Genomic DNA, 24517 nt, shown 5'->3' with positions numbered 1-24517 from the left:
GGGCCTTTTTACTACGTTAAAACATTTCAAGTTAAAATGTTCCCTGAATTTGACATTAAAAACATACTCTGTCGAGCTGCCAGCTGTAAAAAGTTAATAAAATTTCAAAATAATTTACAATTTATCGATTTATTTAGGGAAGAGCTCAACGAAGTGTCACCCAAAGATTTGTTGATCCTAGATCTTCAACTAATCATTGATTTTGGTCATAGTTATAAAAATGCCGAAGAGGCTCTCTTTGTGCTTTGTGTTTATTTCTACATTTGTACAATATATATAAAATTACATTATATTACATTCATTACAATTGCTAATTTCTTTTCTATTACCTATTACAAAGAATCAGGCATATAATTATGTATTCATATTAAAATTTGTTAAACTCAAATGAAAGAATATCATTCCACAATTCGCTTGTCTTCTGGCACTTTTTTAAACATCGGATCAATGCTTTGCATACACAAATCAAATAAACGATTTGCATTTCCCATTTAAGTATTTAAAGGTAAGTTTTTTAGAAGTTATTTATGAACATGTATTCCATAGTATGGACCTCAAGAAAGAAGAAGCAGACTCAGGTAACCAGACTAACAGCAGGAATTAAGGAATTATAGTGATTTAGTTTAGCCTATTATCATAAATTACTGATTCTTGCAAAAGCAAATATTTGTATACGTAGGTAAACCGCGTGCACTGGAAGACATCTCACATATACAAACCATAACACTATATGAACACAGTAATCACACCAGTGTTTGAGGTTCAAAATAATGTAATACTAAATTACCTGAATAGATTTTTACCAAATGTAAAAAAGTAAATTAATATTAAAATATTAATATTATATTAAATATTATATTGCCTACTATATGCAACAATCACATACAACTAACCAGCAACCATTTTTAAAAGTGTCAAAGATAACAAAAGCAATATGTAACTACATAAATTTTGTCGACACGAGTCGTTAAATACTTTAATGTTACTGTTTAAGTTATATCTTTGCACTAGATTATATTTTAATTACTGTCTCCTTTCAGGCATTAATAACCACAAAAACAAAAACATTTTTGTAATTCTTCATTTTAGCAACCACTATACAAAAATATTCATTCTATATATACGCCCATTGAGGGCGTGGCTCATCTGGTTGAACTGAATTTTTCACAGCTTAACCATATATATTTTGAAGATTATTGGAGCGAGCACTCACAGTTTCTATTAAATACTTGTGTGATTAAAAAATGATATGTATGGATAATCGGACAAAATTAGATAAAGTAAGAGGTTCGAAAATTTGATTATTAAGGTATTGTTGACATCCTCCATTACTAAACCGAACAATAGTTTAGTTTTCTTTGAGGTGTGGCAAATCGAAAAGGAGCTGTATTTTTACAAATCTTGAATCTCTAAAAATGACTAATTAAGACTAACATACATATGTATGTTTCAAAATTATTCGGTTAGGAACTCAAAATTTCGCGGCATGAGTATGAACAGTTCCGCAGCATCGATAATAAATTACGATTAAATTTGAATTGTTGTTGACCGTCTCCAAATAACTGTGCACAACCGATAGAACGTAATTTGATTCCAGCATTTATTATTATATAAATATTTAGTTGCGCTTATATAGCAAACTTAAGTTTATTTTGTAAATAACAACACTCAATAACTAAAACCAAGAAGTTAATGATGTAAATATATATTGTTACGTAATAACAATAATATTATAGTTTGCTGCTACCAACAGAGTAACACTATGATTTCCGTGTAATATCTTTGATATGACTTTCATTTAGGTTTATACAAAAACGTATGTATACCAAAAGTAAAAAAAACTATTTAAAAAACTGGTAAATAAATAAAAAAAAATGTTTATATGTATATCTATACATCTTATATTGTTCAACGTGTTATTATTAAGTTGCTTTTCCTTAGCTATTTTTAAAAAGAACTGTGACTTTCACAGTATTACTGATAAGGGACTATCAGTGACATCCACTCATAAGTGACATCTCTATATATGTGAAATGTTCCATCTCTAATTTGTATCAAGCATTTATAATAAAAATCACTTTATGGCCGATTTTCAAGAGCAGTTGAGACATTATCGGCAGCAAAAGCAAAAAAGGGAAATATTAAACAACTTTAAATCTAAAATTAAGCGATTTTGGATGCTAGGTACCGGCGCGGATACAATTCAGGGAAAATACCAAACAACAATCGAAGTTAAGGTGTGACATGTGGCATTCGGTAAATATAATTATTTTGGACGTAAACAATGTATTTTTTATTATTTTAGCCAGCCCCTGCACAGTCTTCTAGCATTAATGATACACCAGATGAATATGTGTCATCAGAAGATGAAGATGAATTATCAACAGGAACTATCAATGCCAACGAAGAGAAAGAGAATAGGTGTTTAAAATATACACTGTGGACTGTATATTTTCTGTTTTGGGTGACGTTGTACGTGATAGCTATAGAGCTTAAATTTGGGTTGGTCTTCTTAATGTTATCCGCGTTATTTGGAATATATTTCAACACCAGGACTGGTCCAAAGAAACCTAATGAAATAAGTGCTTACAGTATATTTAATAAAAATTGTGAAAGTATAGATGGCACCTTAAAGGCGGAACAATTTGAAAGAGAAATTCGGTACGGTTCCGGCAGCGTGCGATAGCAGAAATACATAAAGTCGATAATACACAAAATTTGATATATACTGGTGATTGGAATTTTCCTTAGATCTTTAACTTAAAAATAAGATAAAAAAAATAAGCACATGAGAAAAAAATTGAGTATAATCTAAATATACATGAAAATTTGTTGTAACTAACAAAAAGCAAACCAAGTAACATATAAAACATAATTCTTGTTCATTGTCAAAAACGTCGTAACTTATAAGAAGTGCTTTGTGATTTGTTGAACACTTTATAATTAGTTTTTCTATCTTGAGAAAATGCCACCAGTGTTTCTTCTGCAAGACTTCTATTTGACGCTGGTCTATCCAAAATATCGAGGAGGTCAACAATTAGCAACTCGCAAAATGTTAACTGTAAATTCTTGGAGGATGCCCGGTTTGGTACACTCTTAATGTTCGTACCTATATAAGCTCGGTATTTTTAACTGACGGCTTAATACCGAACTTCAAGAATAGCTTTGAAGTGTGTTACGATTAATCCACATACTCCATCAATGCATAATTACAGTTTATTTGAAAATTAGTTATTCTAATAGAAAGTTCTCTTACAAGATAAAACATTTTCAGGAATGATATCTGTTAAGATTAATAAGGCTTCATCAATAGGCTAATACATTCATATCTAAAATAACAACAGGTTCTCTTCCTCAACTCTTAATGTTATAATATTTCTATGTCTACCTATACGTTTGTCCATGTATGCACTATGTATACTCATTGATTACCCACTTTAGTATGCACATTTGTCGAATTAATTTATACAATCTTAGAATATTTTCATGTCTTTATGTAGCGTGTAACAGCAAACAAAAGTTGATGAAATTTACTAATCAAGAACAAGACTTTAATTTTGTGTACGTTTTTGACGAGTTAAATCCGAAATGGAAGTCAGACTACGGCATGTCTCGACTTGAGATATTTTATTCTAAATATACAAAACACTTGTTTCGTCGGGTACATTAATGTTCTGTGCCATAACGAAATTATTTTTAATTTTAATAACAATTTTTAGAGCTTACGACGCAAAACACTTTTATGCTTATCTTTCAGTAAATCTCCTTCAAATTTTAGACCTAACGTGATAAAGCTATTTAGACTGACCACGTTAAAAACTTTTAAAACGTTATAAAAGTACAAGTTTGAGTATTTGTTACTCAATCTTTTTTACCTGTGTTTGTGTACATTTTTAGAAATGGCCATTTAAATATTTAAGATCTTAATTCTATATCTAATTTTAGAATTCCGCACTGAATGGGAGCTGTCCCCGTTTGCTAGGTGGCATAACTAGTTCAGCTGAGCTCCTGCTTTGCAAGGTAAAACTTCATAGAAACGTCGGAGTGCTAGGATTTCGGCATGAAAGACTTGTGCGATGGTAATAAGCACATTATGCTGATCGCCATGACCATATGCCAAACGGAGTGAACAATGTGATAGTTCTGCTTGGTTTGGAGAAACGCGTAACAAACCAAGCCAATCATTACCAGCACCAATCCGAGTGGCATAAAGATGGTCAGGTAACGTCGCGCGGGGAACCACTTGCGCGTTTTGGCGCAGCGTAAGCCCCAGCTTGTGGAAATGAGACAAATGCCTGTTAAAGCCGGAGCTAGAAATACCCAGAGGCTTTGTTTGTTTAGCTCTGTGCCAAATGCAAGTAGAATAGCACCGAACATGTTTAGTAAGGAAACAAACTGCTGAGGCATATGGGCCATTGCAATAAGTGTGACCCAAATGGCTAACAAGCCGCAGTAGAAATCACAAAATTGAAGTACGCTGATTTTCACCAAACAGAAGCTGTATTCATCTTCCCCTGAGTCACACGCGTGATAGAAAATTGAGAAGAACATAGCAAAGAAATATATTACGCCTTCGGTGTAATAGCGGCGCCGAAAGGCCAAGTAAATGCTCGGAATGAAAAGTAGATTGCTCAATGTCAATAGCAGTGAGGCCATAAGTATTGACATACTAGATGGCACCTGTGAGTCCTCGGTACAATCCCAGCCGCGGTAGCCCTTCATGCAAACGCAAGTTGAAAATACGAAGCCCCCAGACATATAATGATAACACCTGCCAAAGCGACCACAGCGTCCAGCTACACATGGACTTGATGATATGGAGAAAACTACTGAAGTGTTGCAATTTTCCAGCGCAAAGTGTTGCTCCGTAGCCGATCTGTGATGCACGTCAAATAGACGTGTCATTTCCAAGTAGTTGTCGGTGCATTTGGAATCCATCATGCACTCTTTTACCTTTAGTGTTTCTGTTTCGTTCATGCCGGCAAGACAATCTTTCGATCCAATACAATTTTCATGGATTTTGGCGTTGGCAGCGCAGGCACAGGGACTCCGCATCTCTTGTAGCAAATTTAGATGTTGGCGAACGAACTCCTTGACGCTGTCTATTATGGTCACCCGCGCTGTTTCTGCTCCGTGGCAAAACAAGCCCATAGTGACGTACCTGTGTATAATTAAATTACATTTTTATTTCTCTCATGAATCAAATAGAAAACAAATCAGAATTTATCTGAGATGTATTGGCACTTACCAGAGGCCACTTTCTGGAAAGGGTACATGTATGAGACCCATTATGTCAGTGTTATTTATTATGCTAGAAGCCGGCAGCAATCGTTGACCGTATCGGCATTTATCGGGCCATGTTGGAACGCCTGGAACTCCCAGACGCATGCACACAATGATTTGCATACTTTGGTTATTACTGGGCTGTTGCTCTTGCCCCATCATAACTTCCACGTCATCTAAATTACCTACTAACTTTTCAGCTAGAATTCCACCTCTTTCTGATGCCGGTGACATTGTGGGTGAAGCCTGCTTCAGCTCACTAATGATACGAACTTCTGGCTTCATAGAGACGGCAAAGGTGAGTGTACCGCCAATATCGTGGACCTCGCCTAGCTCAAATGCGAATCCTGCTGGGGATAGTGCGGTTAAATTAAGTAGTGTCGGAACTGTACCGTTTACATCTGGTTGCAAGTCAAAGTCAAACATAAAAAATTCATGGTAGCTCTGGCGCAGCAGAGGATAGAAATCCATTCCGCGCATTCGCACCGGCTCCCAATTAGTTTTATAATCAGATTTAGGCTGAGAGTGAGTCCTATTGGATTCCCGGTCTGACTCCACTGGATCGAAATCTATTTGAAGCATATACGAAATCTGGTGGGATTCCGACCTCAGATCATCTGTTGCATTTAGTCGTTGCCCCTGTCTAGCTTCTACTTTTGTTGTCGACGAATAAGCACTTTTTGAAGCAGTGTCTCCAGTTGCTTTGATTTCCCCGAAATGTGAAGCCAAGAAGAGCTCATCCGCTGAGCTCACAAACTTTAGAAGGGCATAGTGCCATGTGTCGGGCTGAACATAAAATTTAATTGAGATCTCTTCAGTTTGATTTGGTCTGATAACTGTACTGTGTAAGTAGTTATACTCATTACCGGCCACATTTTTCCGCCCACTACGAATTAGTGGAAATGCGTTTGCCTGAATATAGAAACCGATATCTGGACAGTCCACGCAGACTTTACCAAACGTTACCCGCGCGGTTGCTACAGCAGTGTCGGCGGGCACATAAAACTTGTAAGTTATTTCATTGTTAGTTTCTAAGTTACCATTGCTTTCGTTAGTGTTATTTTTGATACCGTCGCTATATGTGTCTTTGTCTGTTCCAGCCTCGAATTCTGCATGAGTTTTATTTTCAATTGTGACATTTGAATGATGGTTTTTATGCTCTTTCTTCAAAATTATTCCTCGTAACAGCTTAGTGGCTCCAAAGTTGTGATCACTAGCCAAGTCAGCAGACTCTTCTTTGCTGTAGACAAACGTACTGGTTATATTGCCGGTAGTTACTTGTCCATTGGTTATAATGGTCGGATAGAAACTTGATACAGACAATTCTGCCAATACCAACGTCTCGCATGATGCTGAAAGCCCTATACACGTAACAAATGTGTTAAAGAAAAATTATTTACTTATGTCAGGGTTAATGGAACATATTTAGGAGTTAAAACTGTTTCTATATATATAACGACTTTAAATACACTTGAAAATATTTTTCTAATTTTAGTTTTTAAAATAAATATAAAAATCGTGATAGTTAGTAACTGTAACAACCACTTATGATTTCAAAATACGCCTGAAATTTGGGATATACTCATATGTACAATTTGCGGTAAATACTAAATACTAAATCAAGAATAGATTATTTATTTATTATTTAGCTGTGAATATCTTGTCGCATTCACCCGATTGACTTATGAATTGTGAATACCAAAGCTCACAAATGAAAACTTAAATTCAAAATAAGAGAAGAAATTTGTTACCTTGTTGTTCAATGCGATCATTATTTGGATCTGTCCAACTGACAAAAGCAACAGCAAACCAACTTCCTAATTGAGGACCCTGTATATCAATACGATGTCGCTTCTGATCAGACTGAAATTGTAGATTATATACTTTAAATCTGAAAATATTTCGGAACATTAATTAATAAAATTTATAGTCGACTTAATTAAAATATATTTTTTACAAATAAAGTAGTTTTTTTATTAAGATTTGAGCTCCAAATAAACCAGAGTTAAATTGAATAGTCTACAGAAATATGCTTGTAAATATATAACTAATTTTTTGTTAATTCAGAGCCCCATGTTCAAACCTTTTTATATTTTTTATTTGATACAATTTCACTACAAGACAACGATTGCGTTTCAAATAATTATCATATATAAAATATCAATTGATTCATGTATTATGATAGTATAGCTTTTAAAAGAGAGTTCCCTGATAACTAGTCCAGTCTATTCGGCATAGAACGCTTATAATACATATGTTTGCCATATATATACCTTATATACCGCATTTGCCCTAGATTATGTAGATCAATATTTAAATTACACCAAAGATGTTAAAACTCCAATAAAATGATTAATAAATAAATGGGTGTCTAATTCTAACTAAATGTTATTGGAGCTGATTGCTTTTGCATGCTTCATTCATTAACACAAAACAAGTAAAAGTGCTTTATCCGATGGTGCCTAGAGGCTAAAAGTTACTGTGGAAACTCGTTATTGAATAACTTATGCTCTAGATGAGCTGAGTGTATTTGCCAAAGCATAAATCTCTATTATTCTAATCTTTCGGTAAATGCGGATCCTATAAATAAAAACTGCAATAGAAATGAGAAAAATGTATTTTAAAAACTTGCTTGAATTTTAATTAATATCTAATATTTTGATAAAATGTTATTCCCTTTGAGTGTTAATCTTGAAAAACGTTCATTTCTTTTACTTTATCAATCAAATTTCAGGTAAATAAATAAAATAAAATAAGAAATAAAAGGCTGTTGAGGTGGGAAAACTTACCTTTCCTCAGAGGATAAGAAATATTTTGGAAAAGTAATATTTTCAGGACTAATCACTGGAAAGCTGCTTGCCTTTAGATGTAGTGTAACATCCTTAATTTTGCATTTTCTTTCTGCAAATAGGATTACATTATTATTATTATTAATTTAAATATATACAACTTACGAAAGGCACTTTTGGATTCCTCAAATGCTTTAAAGCTAAAGTATGCAGCTTTCGTATCCAATGGAACTCGAAAGTGCAGTATAGAAACATCCTTATAGGAGCCGTACTTAAGAAGTGTATTCGATGGCAACCGTACGGTGAGCTTTTGATCCCTTGGTGTTTCTATTTGTTCAATTTGTTCACCAAGATTATATTTATTTTCACTTGACTCCTGATGAAACTGTACGCTAGCATCGTTGCCTCTCATTTTTTGTCCAATATACAAAAGTATTAACAGTACACTGATATTGCATCGAGATCGTTTATGGGTCATGGTTTCTCCTTTACCTCGATTAAAGAATGATCAATAAACGTGTACGCATTACTAATTGTCAGATCCCACACCTATTTTAAAAGAATAAAAGGTAAATGCGAACTAATATAAATAAGACTCTTCACGACAATCTTCGACTTTTGAAAACTTTATATTAAAGCAAGAATTACCTGCTACTTTTTGTTGCTTAATAAAAGTTACAAACAAGTAACAATAGTAAGAAAATTATATTAAGAAACTCGACATGCATTAAATAAACAACAGTCGGTAATACACGACGGCTTGTGAGTCGATTGAGCCGTGTTTGTCCGTCTGTCCGTATGTGTGAACTCGTCGATCTCAGCATCTATAAGAGGTAGAGACTTGAGACAAGTTTGTAATAATCGACAGCTATTCCCGTTTTATTATTGTCAATTTAAAATATGATTAAAATGCAGTTATTAAATTATATTTCTTACGGCTTAAGAGCTAGAGCCTCCAAATTTATTTTAATATATATTTTCTACAATTTTTATTTTTGTTATATTTTGGATACATGCTTTCTTTAATTTATGTGAAGGAGTTTTCCTTTTTACTAAGCTAACAATTACTCCAATCGAATATGTATATCATATGCTGATAATTTCGTCAAAATCCATTGAGTAAAATAGATGTTATTAAACAAAGCGTTTGACCAATTTGCAAAGGCACGTGGCAAGCAGCGCAAAGCGTTCTTATTTTGCCTATACATGTGCAACCATACATTGAAACTCGTATATTGTTTTCTATTCGAAGAATCGAAATTGCGATTGAATTGGGCTTGAATAGTCAGCTGATACTTTAGTTGAGATTTGAAGCTTATCCCACAATCAGTGCGGTGACGGTATTGGTAGAGGCGGTGTTCGTTGATGACGAGTTCTGGATTCAATGCTAAGCGGCGAACGGACGTTTGTTTTTGTCTTTTTTTATTTTTTAACTATGCAGTGGCAGTCGATGCATTGTCGGCGTTATTTATTTATTTTTTATTTTAATCTCGATACAAACTATTAAAAATATTAAGAACTGCAGAGAGGACTGGGAGGGAAGGGTACCTCCGACTAGAGCCTTCTTAGTTGTTCTGTTTAATATGTATAAACACACAAAGCCATTATTATTCGATTACTAACGATAAGTGTGAACTTGGTTAACGAGATTGCTTTTATTTATACGCACAAACAGACAAACGGACGGATAGACGGACATGGTTGCACCAACTCAGGTTGCTGTCCTAATCAGAAATAAAAATACTCAACAAGCTTACTTTTTTCTGACCATTACTTTCCTCTTTGGAAATGGGAGTAGTGTATGGGAAAATTTCTTCAAACTGCAGTCCTTAGATTATATAAAAAAGTATTACAAGCTGGAAATTTAAAGTGCACTAATGAAAACTAAATTAATATCCACATCTGTATGTAGTTTTTAATGATTCAATTTAAAACACTTTTTCACTCAAAACATTTTATGGGTGGGACTCAGGGAACATGACCAACCTGCTCTTACTGATAAACTTTCGAAATGAGTCGTTGTTTAGCATATGTACACAAAAACATAAAAACTTATTAGAAATTAAAAATGATTATTCGCTAGGTTCACGACACTCTTGACTGAATCATTCTTATACATATGTATGTTCATAGTTTATATATTTATATTTCATATCATATATTATAAAAATATATAAGTATATCATGTCAATTTTATTAAATGCTTACTAATTAAATGTTTAGTACTTATATATGCTCATTAATTTATTTACTAATATTTATACTTGTTGAAATGTAAACTAATTTAGGTCGATAATCTATATGAACATTTACCACACACAATACTTAAGCGAGGCGCATACAGTGAGCTACACGATTGAAATGGAAACGCTGTCAATATTCCAGCAGTGCTCGTTTGGCTTTCTTCTTATCAGCTTATTTGTAATAGCCAGCAAACAGATCTTATCGCACTTCAACAAGCAACGAATGCTCGACTTGAAAATACCGCGACGCTTACTGATTCACAATAAACAAATAGTGCTTAAATTGGTAAGCACAAATTATCATATATATTACATATGTTACAGTTCAATGTGAATTAGATTTAAATAATTCAAATATGAATGTAGTCTATGCATATATAACCTATTGACAAGATTACGACTTTTACATTTTACAGCAATTCCATGCTATATGCTAGGTAGCACATATATTTATTTAATTTTTTTAGATATGCTTACAATCAAAGTTTCAAAACTGTACATTTATATATAGAGGAATATGCCTAATTATATAGTTCAAGACCTTTGTAACATTAAATGGGCTTAGGGTATATGTTATACAAAAATAACAATTTAAGATGCAATACTATATTTAGAAATGATACATTTGGCAATATTCCACTTTATGGCATCATCAACAACCTACATAGCTATTATTTTTGACAGGTTTCTCCCTGTTAAAGCGACTATCTGGAACACATGCGAGTCGAAGAGTGCTCCAGTGAATATTTAGCTTTGACCCATATACATTCGAATTTTTCTAAATATTAACTATTTTCGTTAAAAATTAAAATTAACAATAATAAAATAAAAATTCCAGAGTTGTTTATAAGCATATATTTATATATACAGCACCAACTTAAATTAAAAATATACTTTAATTAAGCTTTTACCTTCGTCTTATGATGTAAAAAGAGTATATTGGTATTGTTCATCGGAAGGTTATCCGTTCGTTTGTATAATGAAAATCATTTCCTCTGTAGGAGGAGTATATGCGATATAAACATGTCTTACAGTTTTGTCTATACAAATTATATGTGGCTTTTAAAGATAAATTTGGCTTTTTTAAGACCATCGACGAATATGATCCACGAGACTGAAATAATTTTTCTGGCTTTACTATTGACTTTAGAAATGTTCATCTATGAAATCAAAACTATAAAATCAAAATACTTTATTTGCACATACATTTTCCATGATCGGTACGAACATAAAGGTTAGCTTATATATTGTCCTAGATTTATATCCACATTTAATTATTAAATTAATAAAATATATACAAAAAATTCCATTGACACGAAATAAAAAGAGTTTTTATTTTCTTATTGCCCATACATTTGCACACACAATTTTAACCGCTATTGGAGATAGACTCATAATGTTGGATATACACTTAGAAATAGTAATACTTTCCACAGTGTTGGGGCTAAAGCTCCACAACCCTCGGGCGCACCCGACTGCAACAACTTTACTTGTTAGTTTACTATCCACCACACCACGTCGACTATCTAAGCACTCGCGAGGGAACATGATCTGCCAGGCTGGAAAACTACAGTTTCTGTTTGTGGTATATATTTAGTTATATGTAAACAAGTAAGTCAGTTGCTAGTTTTTGCGTTGTCAATGCCTTATTAGTATTAGAAAAGCGATGCGTTGGCTTATCGCTCATGATACGAGCTGCATGCTATTGGTAATGTACACTATTATAAGCACATATGTATTTTATATATGTATGATTTAATAAATAGAGGGTAGGTCCCTTGGAAATGCATATTGATTTTATCACATCTTTATAAATAATAAATGCATGTCGACCACAAAGTGGCCTTGAAAATGTACATTTATTGATATATCAACATATGAATATTCCATTATTGATATTCGTCACATTAAAACTTTGTGCAGTTCCACTGATATTCCTCACATTAAACATAAATATAAGAGCAAAAAGAAATAAACACATTGCCGTAAGCCGTTCATGAGCACCCCAATCACTTGTCTACCTTACGTCACAACAACATTTATTAGACTGTCAGCTACTCGCCCGCATTGTTTCCGTGCTGCACAATGTAGTGGTCTATTAGACTGCTCTAGAACTATCTGGCTGACAATTTTGCCACTGCACTGTGGGACATAGTAATGGAATATTATATAATAAGAGACTGAAAATGCAATTTAATTTAATTATATTATAATAGAATGGTTATTTATTCCTGCTCCTGTCCGATTGAATGAAAAGTTATATAGCCGCCAGATAAGTTCGAGTTTCTCATTCTCAAAGGGTATTTAGAATAAAACTTATGAAATTAAGTAAATTGCATAATGTAGTCAGCTTGCCTGAACAATTTATGGGAAAGCCCTTCGTTAGTGAAAGTCGAATTTGAGCCCGATGAAAATGGTTGTGCAAGGTATAATGCTGAATTGAAGGAGGAGTAGCCGCGTTGCTAGGGCTCGACTTTGCCATGCTTGAAAATAATTAACTTAATTAAGAAGCTTAAGGACTAAGAGAATACACTGTAAATAATGTGTGATAAATTCTAGAACATTGTTCTGTGTTAAACTATATGTATCGGACTACAACTGACTACTCTTTCAACTCGAAATTTAAGTAAATTATTTATGCTTATATCTGTAAAATGGCCACATTGCTCGAATACTAGATAGTATATGCATACGTATCAAGCATATGCACGAAATGATTTTAGTAAATTAATATCGAGTTTTTTACATTTAAATCATCCGATTGCAGGTTGAGGACCCATTCTTTTTAGTATCTTTTCGATTTTAATATTGCTTCCCTCAGTTATTGCGAGCGAATAAAAAGGGTATACATGCTTAAATAATATATTTTAAAAGAGCGGCAATAAATGTATTTCACCTTTTGACTACTTCTTTTCTCCAGCAAGTGGCTAACAAAAAAACTGGGGTTACCAACTTCCAATCTGCCTTTGGTGCCTTGGAACACAGGCACAAACAACTATGTTCCGGTATACTAAAAGCTGTTCAGTAGGTACTCACATGACGATACACCCTAATTTAAGCTAATATAAGCTACATTAGAAGAGGTGTTTAAACACAATACACCGTACCGTACGTAGGAATACATTAGATTTAATCATACTTGAGTATTTATTTAGTGTTCACATTTCCCATTCTTGTCAAGGGGCGTTATCAATTATGCATAATATCCAAATTATACATAACAATTATGGGAGATCAAACAAATAATCAAAACAGATTTTGTAATACAATATTTTCAATAATTTTAAATATACATTTTACATTTTTCTATCTATTAATCAAACAAGTTAAACAGGTACGACTATTTTAATTTTGAAGTCGGAAACATTTTGTTCTGTTTACGTTTATATACTCGAACATAATAATATAAGATGTATCAAAAAATACATAGGTATAAGCTGTTGTGAATATGAATCAACAAGTAAGCCCTTATTTCAAACGCCAGTAAGTAGAAGAAATAAGGGTTAAAGTTACTTGGGTAACTGACAAATATTAATAACGTAATATGCTTCGGTATTTTTTAGTTCCACAGAGAGCTGATCAAATAGAGAGTGTTTGAGAGCGAGAGAGAGAGAGAAAAAAGGGTAAGAAAAGGAGAGAGCAAGAGAGAGAGAGAGCAGTTAAAGTATGTTGTTTTTTGTCGCTAAACAAGTTTTTCGTTTTCAGTTTTTGTTTCGTTCAAGAGACCGAAGAAAAGCTCCATCTACTGAACTTGATTTAGTAGTATATACACCGTGTTGATATTCACAACGTCGCGTCTGCGCGTATGTTTCATGTCCGCTGAAACGCAAATTGAGAAAGTTTTTTCAAGCATACATTTTCAATAATCTTTTATTCAAAACATACACATGTGATTTTGTAAGAATGTGCTTTCAATATATATGAAATAATTCTATATTAAATATTTAATAAATAAGTGTATTTCAATCAACAATCAACTTAGATTGCTAAACAAATAAACATAAAGGGCGACTTAAAGCCTCTTAACTTTTCGTTTCTATTACCAAATTCTTGCGACTGTATATATGTCCGGCCTGTTTGTGAAACTCTGACGTCATCGTTAAATGCACTGAAAGAATATAATTTAAGCTTTGCATAGCTCTTACATAAGGCACCTGCCATTTTGAAAGGCTGTTTCGACAGAGCTTGTTTAAATATCTTCACGAAATTGAATGTGTCTGTTGCTGTCTCTGCCTTACACCAGTGCCATGATATTTCATTTTACTCATTGGGTATGCCCAACGATTGCACCATGCACCCGTATATGAGCAAAAGAGAAATCAGCTTCACTCTTGCTGCTAGCCACATGCCGTTTTAGTCTTGGCTATATGTTCACATCATATCTATTATCATGCTGCATGGTGAATAGGACTTTGGACTAATCTGATTAACTATCAAAGCCTGATAAAACATTGATCTTTTGTCGTCTCAAATGTGCGTCATTGGTATAGTGATTTTGTTGTACAATGTGTTGTGTGTGCTTAATGTGAATTTAAACTGAATATTGAATCATAAATAAATTGTTAAAATTCCTACAAAAAAAATAAATCCACAATGTGCTTGCAGGTGCCCAAGAAACCAGTTTTCTTATTTATTTTACTCTAAAAAACCGACGTAATAAAAAGTGTTTAATATTTCCGTTATCAACAAGTTCGTATTCTTCGTATTCTTGTTAACAGGCTTACCGCTTTGGCGGTGTACTACACAATGGATTATCAAGATGAGCGGCATTTCATCTGCAAGCCAAGAATGGCGGGAGCTTCATCACGCATGAACCTAAATTTCATCATTTTGGTGTTCATATTTTCCATTGACATGCTGTTTGTTTCTGAAGGTAAGTTTGACTGGCCAAATATGTAATTATGAGTATTTAAAAGTAAACATTTAGACAGGCGAATATTGTTATAAATCACTTTAAATCAAGACTCGAATGTTCTGTCCGTGAGATCCGTCGATCTGTCTTAAATAAAAAGTCTCAAGGGTTTCAGGAAGTGACTTAAATTATTTATTATCTTTATAGGTCGTAGTCATTCGACAAACGTTTGTGTCAATGACCGATCATTATAAAAGCAAAGTATTGACACAGCGGCCACTGATGTAGTGCACTGTGCTTTGCCACAAGAGTTCAATAGCTGGCTAAGACTGACTGACTGGGACGACTAATAATGAGAAATTGTCACGGTCAAGGCAAAATACTCCCCCTACGCATTTCGAGCAATTTCACTGAAAACAGCAGGCAGTGTGGGTATTTAAGATAATAATCGTTTACCGCTTCAATATTGTAGAAATAGTCGAGCTTCAACTTACGAAAAGGCCCAATGCATAACGAAGTTTACTTTTTTCGAGACTGAATATGGTAGAGAATAGCAATCATCCACCTCTAAACTTTTCTGATAATTTATAATAGTGTGATTGGTATTCGTAAATAAAATTATAGCTTAAATAATTGACTCAATACTGTGATTTGATAAACAGTAAAGCCAATCGAAAATTGTAATGTTGATTTGTTGTTGTTGTTGTTGGCTTTAATGACCTAAGCTTAAGCAGATATCGATTTTCGGAAACATTTATGGGTAGGAAGTGGGTGTACATAACAATTAATGCCTTTGTTTTTCCACCATTATCCATTGTAAATGGAAATAATTGATATAATGGTTGTGTTAAAATGCATGTACTAGCCCAGGAGCGCCATCACGAACTGTCATATGAATTCTTCATCAAGAGAGAGAACTAAGATGATGTAGCTATGTCATTTTTCCTTTAATACAATAATAATTTCTTCGCAACCAATTTGACTTGATGGCTCGGCATTACGAGTCATTCATTCATTGTGTATATTGACCATGCCCCAATAATTACAAAGTTTGGGTGTGCTTGTCCGCGCAAGGAGTTAGCGTATCTCCGAGTCGATCACCCTAACCTAGGTGCAGATTTACTTGTTAGACAAGATAATAAATGGTTGGCCTACAATTATTGTGGCCTAAGCTGTAAGAGTTTGATTATATTGGTTTTTATGACTTGTCCAATATTCAGTGAGCATTGCCAAGCAAAATGACCACCAGTTTGTAGTCTCCAGCTGAAGTATTGGCGGCAGGCAAACAGACAGTGAGACGGATATTGGGCAAAAGCAATATAATCTTGTTCACTTGCTGAAAACAGTTTACAAACACAATCTAAACTGGTTATGTTAACACTCTCGGTCACAGGCAGAGCGCACTTTTATTTTCCAGTTTGAAATCCCTCTCCAGTTATGCATGCCAAGACGCTCATATATTTTAAGTTTTCTATATATATGAGTGAACACTGTCCGTGCAGCTGAAGGTCGCGTGGTAAGAGATACAACAAATGAAGCAAAAATATATGAAAATCGGCTGTTTCTGTTCAATTCGAGAACAGGTTACGCATGCGAGTATAAAGAATTACCAAATTTCGCCAACTGTGTGAGCTCACTACAGTTTATATTAAAAAAAAAAACACCAACAGCAAATGTAAATAAAAAAAATCAATTATTGATTGGATACACTGAAAAAATGAAAATAAAACGAGTTCCGTATTGCCGAATTTTCGAATTGAAATGAAACTCAGGCAACTCTTTAATAACGTACTTTCTTTTATGAATCAATTAATTTTATCAAACATTGTCTGGAAGCAACCAACTTCATTTACTTGAAATCTATCTGTAGAATGGTTTCTAATAGGAAAGTTTGTTGTTTGTTGTTGTTTTTGTATAAAAATATATGTATTTTTTTGTCAAAACTCGAGTATTGTAACCTTTTAATATTATTAATATATTCTATTCGGGAACTGAAGCGATATTTAAACCCCGCTGTCTTTTGATACTTAGAAGGATATCCTCGCCCTTTTTAAGACAGTCCAGTCCACGACAAGTACTTTTCCCCACTTAAAGGTTTCACTTATTTGCAGTTAAGCTGGATAGTAGTACTGATATAAACTCTGTCTGTTATTTTACCACTATTTTTAATAAATTATATAATATTTTTTTGTTGTTAAATATTTTACAGCTTTTTCACAGGAACAAAATGCACCGCCAATATTATATGTTCGAGAACGAAATTGGCGTATCTCGGAAGCAGAAGAGGTGGGTCGAATTATCGATCGTGTTCGTGCCGAAGACGCAGACGGAGATGATCTTGTGTTCGGAATCGAGCCACGCTTCCTCCCCTTAATTGGCTCGAGTCAACAGTCGAATGCACAGAGCAAACTACCCTTTCGTATAGATCGCAATACAGGTGTCGTCTATCTAAACGAGAGCTTATCTGGACGGGTAGGTGATACGTACAATAACAAGTAACATATGTGAATATTGGCAATATAGTAGAATACTATGGTAGAACTAATTTCATTCTTATTTATACCTAAATACGTGCCATTCTCAATTTCAGTCCACAGCTTATCCGTTATCACAAGAAACGCATTAAAATCTAAATTATCTACATATAAATCATATGACAGCAATAAAGAACCCTTGAATTGGGTTCCTTAATGTTTTAATTACATTTAAGACTTTAACTTTGAAAACCTTATTGTTTCAAATATATATTATATATATACTGTGAACTCATTGATAATGAAAATTCATTGCTTTTTTAATGTATGCACACCCAAAAGTAGGCGTGGCAGACGCCATAAAGTATATTTTACGAATACTACTTATACGTGCTTACGTTATGTGTGATTCGTTATAGATAAAAGGGGCGTCACAGATAGGAGCCTAAACACAGTGTATCTAGTCGAGTACTCCCGACTAGAGCACTCTTACTTCTCTAAGATAAAGAATTTCAAGTAGTTATCTCAATATAGGGACCACACAGTCCTATTTTAAAGTAAACATGTTTAATTTTATATAATTATATTTGTTTATATAAATATTTCGTTTTTACTAATGAAATTTATTTTGAATAATTTTATTTTTATAGGCCGGTGAAAACTTTCTTATATATATAACCGTGTCGGATGGACGTTACACAGCAAAAAATGAAGTTTTTATAAACATTTTGGGAAGTCACGAACGTGGGGGATACCAGGGCTTTGGATCTCGTTCGCCACCCTCGATATCGAATGTAGTGAAGAACATTTCCCAATTTTTGCCATCATTTGATCAACTGCCAGGCGTGCAGTCCATTAGAAATGGCTTGCCAAATCGGCGGCCTGTCTTGAATTTACCACAAGGCTTTCCGGCAAGCAACGGTGGCAATTTCGTTCTACCTCCCTTTAAAAAACTGTATCCACCAGTATCAAGTCCGGATTTGAGCCAAGAAGAAGATAATAAAGTAATTGGCACTGAGCCGCCAGTGACGCCTATCTCGGCGCAATCCACAAAGAGCTCTCCTGCAACGACACCGCCGAGTCGCACAAAGCTGACACCAATAGCTAATCAGACCTCAGACAGCTCTCTGCTATCTAAGCCAGATGCAAAATCAGATCACAAGAGCGACAGTAATCAGAACAAATTGACTGATTTCAACTTAAAGTCCTTCACAAGTCCGATTATTATTGGACTGTGTGGCATTTTTGCAATATCCTTAACTATTCTCGCCTACGTTTGTCGCAGCCATTTATGCGCTATCAGCAAAACGATGAAAAAGTCTAAGGAGAAGGAAGAACTGTCCAAAAAGTCTAATCCTAGTCATCTCAGCAACACGCTTACCGACGACAGTCGCAATTCGATGGTTATGCAACAGTGGCAAGGACCTTCCGCCTTTGGCAACCGCTACGTGCCTTGGGAGCGGGATCAACAGTTGGCAATAACGGTAAATAAATCTTATTTTTAATAAAAAGCCACCACCAAACGAATAAATAATTTCAAAATTCTAATTTATTCAATATGTGCCTCATCAGTTCGAGATATAGAAACAATTTTTTTATTTGCTAAATTTACATTTAATTTACCTCAAAATAATATGAAAGCAATTCGATTTTTGATCACAATAATTTCCCATTCTCATTATTCTTTCACACAAAGCTATTATGACAATATTAAATGTGATCCAATCTCACAATCTCTTGGATTGTTACAGTCAACGTATCAAGCATCAACTGCGGTAAACAGCGTCGATGATTCTGCAGTTGCCTCCGCTGTGGGCTCAACTAGCCCAACTACGGGTTCGCCTAACGGACGTGCTGGTGTATTGGAGGGTGGCTGCGGAATCGATCCCAACACTGATCGATGGGAATTCCCAAGGCATCGACTGAAGTTCTTTAATATATTGGGTGAAGGTGCCTTCGGGCAAGTTTGGCGCTGTGAAGCAACCGACATGGCCGGTAAGTATTTATGAGCAAAATAAAGAAATAATAGTTTTCAATACTCATATTGCAAAATATCAATATTATATTGATCATTAATGAAAAGAAAAGTTTCACAACAGCAGAAGCATAAGAATCAGAATATCAATTGTAAAGTTTTAATTTCCATAGCAGTGGACATATTTAGATATGTTATTCCGTGGCAGGGAAACTAATTTCGATTTTATGAAAATATCCGAAAACTTTATTTCAATTCTGTGTCTACAGGCTCTGCAGATGTCACTACTGTTGCAGTGAAAACTTTAAAGGAAAGTGCAGATGAGATCGAAAAAAAAGATTTGCTTTCGGAATTGGAGGTGAGTGTTTCGAATATTCAACTGTTAATAAATAAGTATAAGTGGTGCCATAGTTGCCTAACAACATAGATGTATCCTGTTCTAAGTTCTAACTCCGACTTATACATCGTCCCAAAATCAACTGTGCCTAACAAATGCACTAGCACAATTACGTCCATCTACATATGTCAACAACAATAGGGGATTTTGGCAAACCTCACAAGAGCTCTTTCAATCATGATTTCATCAAGGTTTATTTGGTTTTGTGTAATGTTTTCGTCGATATTGGAGTAAGATTGTTCTTCATGGAAAGAAGTCTCAAAATGGCCAATTTCATTTGATGTTTAGATAAGAAAACCCAACTTCCATTGTGGTCTTGTTAAAGTAAAATATAAACTTACTCCACTTTAGTATTACTTTTTGCAATGCTTGGGGTGTTTTCCCGCTCCAAGTTTTTGCTTAAAATTTAAAGCATCAGTTTTCATCCAAGCAGTCGAGGTATGCCTTCATAGTACTGCCAAATATATGTTCACACATTACGCTGAAATACAATTTCAGGTATTTTGAGACCTTTCACCTTGAGACAAAACATATATTTCCCACTGATAAATTCTGATTTATACAACTTTAAACTTTATATTTTTTTTATAGCAATACTTATATGTATACATATTTAGTCGGACTTGATTTGAATTGCTTTATTCACCTTATTGCATCAGTTGAACTTATTATTAGTATTTGAGCAGCGCACGTTATCTGCATTTCATATGCACTTGGCAAATTAATTATTACACCCATGCTAAAAACTTTCCTATGCTATGGAAGGAATTGAACCGCGCAATAACGATAATTTTATCAGGAATATAGAACAGCATCAGGAACCAATTTTGCAGAGACTGCCGTCTATCCGCAGATTTTACGAATTACACACAAGATTTGGTTATCGCATTATACATTTTATATATGAATCAGCCGAAACTCGAGTGGGCAAAACGTAGCAGAAGCTTTAGCCGAAAGCCTTCCTGCTCTGACGTCTGGGCTCAAACTAATTCCTGTTGCTGCGTACAATAATTGACTGAATGCGCTCTGATGTTTAAATGCGATTGCCTCTCTGACTCTCCGACAGACTTGCGCACTGAAGCCTTTCGGAGTTTTACTTAGCTCGTCACAGAGTTTGTTGATTTTTCGGAGTTTAGCAAGGTTTTCATTGAATCGGACAAAGAAAAGGCAAACACTCGATAATATTGACTTGCCGGTTTACTCGACTTGTTTATGCATTCATCCAAACCATACGACATGTGTTCCGCCATATGCATTAGCAAAAATATTTGCACATTAAATCGGACATGGAAATGTATATTTATTTATTTGTGTTTTTAATGCATATGTTTTTCTCTTAATACTGGTGAATTCATATTTCGTATTGCTGTTACAGGTGATGAAAAGTCTCGAGCCTCATGTAAATGTTGTTCAATTATTGGGCTGTTGCACAGAAAAGGATCCAACTTTTGTAATACTTGAGTATGTGAGTCGAGGAAAATTGCAAACTTACTTAAGAAACTCACGAGCAGAAAGGTAAGCTATGATAATAGTTTATAACTTATTTAGGTCCGATCCGATTACGATATGGGCAGAAATAGATATTTCTACGTCCTACTTACATCACACACTATCATTATAAATTAGTTTTGGCATTTTTATGAATTAACATTTTTTATGTTGTAGGCACTATGGAAATACACACGGAAAATCCAATGTTTTGACTTCAGGGGACTTGACATCATTCATGTATCAAGTTGCTAAGGGAATGGACTACCTAACGTCGCGCGGAGTAAGTAACGAAAGCTGGCTGTCGAAAGACTAGCAATATCAATTGAATTATTAACAACGACAATATGCTGGGGCTTTTCATCCAAAAGTCTACCTAGTCGAGGAGGAGCCAACGTTTAATCCTTTCCATTTAAATTGTTTATAATTTCTGAAATGTTATGGATGAAACTGTAAATGTATAATGGATGAATAGGATATGTAACTTGAATGAAAAATACTTGCAGCTCATTCTGTACATCTTTTATTAATTACCAGGGCAATAGTAATATTAACTAATTGCTGGCTTGGCACTGTTTTATTATTTCTGGTAACGTTTTGAAGAATTTTGTAATTAATAGTTTAATTCCTTACAGATAATTCACCGTGACCTCGCTGCGCGAAATATATTAATAACTGAGGATCACACCTGTAAAGTTGCGGATTTCGGATTTGCGAGGGATATCGTCACTTCTAAAATCTACGAGCGAAAGAGTGAAGGAAAACTACCAATCAGGTAAATTCTTGCGATAAGTTGTTTAAAAGATGTGTCAATCAGTTAGTCAAATAAATCAACGAAAATCCATTCCTGAATCAGCAGTGTAAAGTGAGCTGAAGGCCAACTGTGGCTGATAAGAAAAAGTAATTAGCTTAGTTAATTAACATATTGAAAAGTAAATTGATCAATAGATAATACCGTTTCCAAAAATATATGATATTTGGTTACTGTATCTATGTTAAGTAGATATTTTCTTTTTAAGCTTCGACATTAAAGGGATCAAATAACTTAAAATTGTATATCGACTGCACGATTATTATTATACCATGATTATTGTTATACCATGAACCTAGAGTCTCTAAATATTGTACTTAGTTTTATGTATATTTTATACGGCTTCGACTTCTTTTGTGTTTTGGACGCTTTTTTAAAATTTTCACAAAATTCTTTAAATTGAATTTCAGTGGCAAATGTAGACAGTATGTAAAATAGCTTGCTCGTCCGCCTAAGTCTATAAGTGCTATAAACTTAAAATTGGCACATAGATCTCCCATAGCAAGCACAGATCAAGTTTGTTTTAAGTAATCGACTAATTTTCGTGTTTCAATGCAATCGACTAAAATCCTTCTCTAGTCTCTTACGTAAGGAAAGCTGAAGTATCAAAATTTGTATTTTTGTTTTATGTATATTTTATAGTTTATATTTATGGATTCCCTCTGCAAATGCTCCCAGATGCATTACATTTAATTTCAGTTGCAAATATTGAAAATATGCTAAAGATCAAACACTTTTTGTCATTTGCTAGTTGTCCAATAGAATATGAAGATATGTACTAATATTTGTTTTGATTGGCAACAATATATAGAGTACCAGAACATTATATTTAATTTACTATATCATCCCGTTTTCATTACATCAAACTGTGAATATGTGTTTATATACTCGTAGATGGATGGCTACAGAATCACTTTATGATAATATATTTTCAATTAAATCGGATATCTGGAGCTTTGGCATATTAATGTGGGAAATCGTTACATTAGGCTCCACACCTTATCCAGGTATATCTGCTGCCGATGTAATGCGTAAGGTAAGGCACAACTTCACACTTCCCCAATGCCCGTGCCTACGTGATATTTATTGACTTTCCTATTTGCAGGTTCGAGACGGATATCGCCTTGAAAAGCCAGAGCATTGTCGCAGAGAGCTCTATAATATTATGTACTACTGTTGGTCACAGGATGTACACGAGCGACCCACATTTACGGAAATAATAAAGATGCTCGACAAACTACTGCACACTGAAATGGACTATATCGAATTGGAACGTTTTCCCGACCACAACTACTATAATATTGTGCATCTCAGTGGAGAAAAATTATAAGTCACAATTTGTTATTTATGAAAAAGGAGCGATCCATGCACTGCCACGAAGAGCTTTATTATACATATATAAACTAAGTAGGAAGTATAGTGCTTTGCACTATATTTAATGAAACATTTAAAGCTTGCAAAAATATTTATTGTAAAACTTTTTATTTTTATTATTATTATTATTACTATTAAATATAAAAGAGCCATCTGGTTATCGTTAATAAAAAAGACAAGACAGTATTTCTACTCGAAGGTTTATTTCTTTTTATTTACTATTGTTTAATTAGTCTTTTATTTAACGCCTTTAAATATATTCTTAATGAAGCATGTCAAAATTTACTTGGAGAACTTGAGTTAATTCATAATAATCAGACGCAACCTATTCTACATTTTATTTTCAGATCCAAGAATCCCATTACTAAGCTATAACTGTAACTCTCTCCAAATCAATAACAGCACTTTTAAGAAAAAACTGGTCAAACTGTAAAATACTTCTTTTAGTACAATTCTATTTGTATTATTAGTTTTTCCAATTCCCTGAAATTCTGAAGTATCAAACGCAAACGCCCACTGTTGGTGTAGAAAATCGGGAAATTATATATCAAGAACTAATATGCTTGAAGCAAAATCAGATAATTTAGATTTAAAAAAAAAAACAGCGTTTTTGGATTGTCGACGAACCTTATTTTGCCAATTGGCTCCGAACACATCGCTCTTATTTATAAGTAATTTTTTTCAAATGAAGTTGACTTAGACTTAAAAATCTTCTCTGATGGAAACGGTGCTTTAATTCTTTGATTCCTTCTGAAACACAATACTCTGTTCGCAAAGCATGTTGCTTTTAGTCAGCGAACCATATTTAAAACTCTATTCTTCTCATATCTT

At 34.0% G+C, this 24517-nt stretch overlaps 3 protein-coding genes across 6 annotated transcripts; 2 read left to right on the top strand and 1 right to left on the bottom strand.

Moving 5' to 3' along the window:
- Positions 1–1993: 1993 nt before the first annotated feature.
- LOC111601348 lies at positions 1994–2889 on the top strand. Its single transcript, XM_023317880.2, has 2 exons — positions 1994–2237; positions 2306–2889. Exons 1-2 carry the CDS (start codon positions 2082–2084, stop codon positions 2684–2686), a joined length of 537 nt encoding a protein of 178 aa, XP_023173648.2. The 5' UTR covers positions 1994–2081; the 3' UTR covers positions 2687–2889.
- A 991-nt stretch (positions 2890–3880) lies between these two features.
- LOC111601306 lies at positions 3881–21239 on the bottom strand. 4 transcript variants are annotated; one of them, XM_023317824.2, is made up of 6 exons: positions 20660–21239; positions 8238–8621; positions 8073–8184; positions 7035–7174; positions 5249–6644; positions 3881–5161 (listed from the first exon to the last, which is right to left on the bottom strand). In XM_023317824.2, exons 2-6 carry the CDS (start codon positions 8548–8550, stop codon positions 4048–4050), a joined length of 3075 nt encoding a protein of 1024 aa, XP_023173592.2. In that variant the 5' UTR covers positions 8551–8621; positions 20660–21239; the 3' UTR covers positions 3881–4047. The 4 variants fall into 4 exon arrangements, with proteins under 4 accessions (XP_023173592.2, XP_030081577.1, XP_023173590.2 ...); XM_030225717.1 differs by lacking the exon at positions 20660–21239 and adding an exon at positions 20355–20379; XM_023317822.2 differs by lacking the exon at positions 20660–21239 and adding an exon at positions 10386–10454.
- On the top strand, positions 13941–23808 carry LOC111601307 (tyrosine kinase receptor Cad96Ca). The gene is made up of 11 exons (XM_023317827.2): positions 13941–14212; positions 15034–15188; positions 17377–17639; positions 18292–19125; positions 19393–19636; positions 19886–19974; positions 21389–21528; positions 21679–21784; positions 22137–22276; positions 23207–23348; positions 23418–23808. Exons 2-11 carry the CDS (start codon positions 15062–15064, stop codon positions 23640–23642), a joined length of 2310 nt encoding a protein of 769 aa, XP_023173595.1. The 5' UTR covers positions 13941–14212; positions 15034–15061; the 3' UTR covers positions 23643–23808.
- Positions 23809–24517: the final 709 nt, after the last annotated feature.

This window comes from Drosophila hydei, unplaced genomic scaffold, assembly GCF_003285905.1.
Source record: "Drosophila hydei strain 15085-1641.00,03,60 unplaced genomic scaffold, DhydRS2 tig00008139-arrow-pilon, whole genome shotgun sequence".
Lineage (NCBI taxonomy): Eukaryota > Metazoa > Arthropoda > Insecta > Diptera > Drosophilidae > Drosophila > Drosophila hydei.
This window is presented reverse-complemented; position numbering and strand designations above follow the sequence as displayed.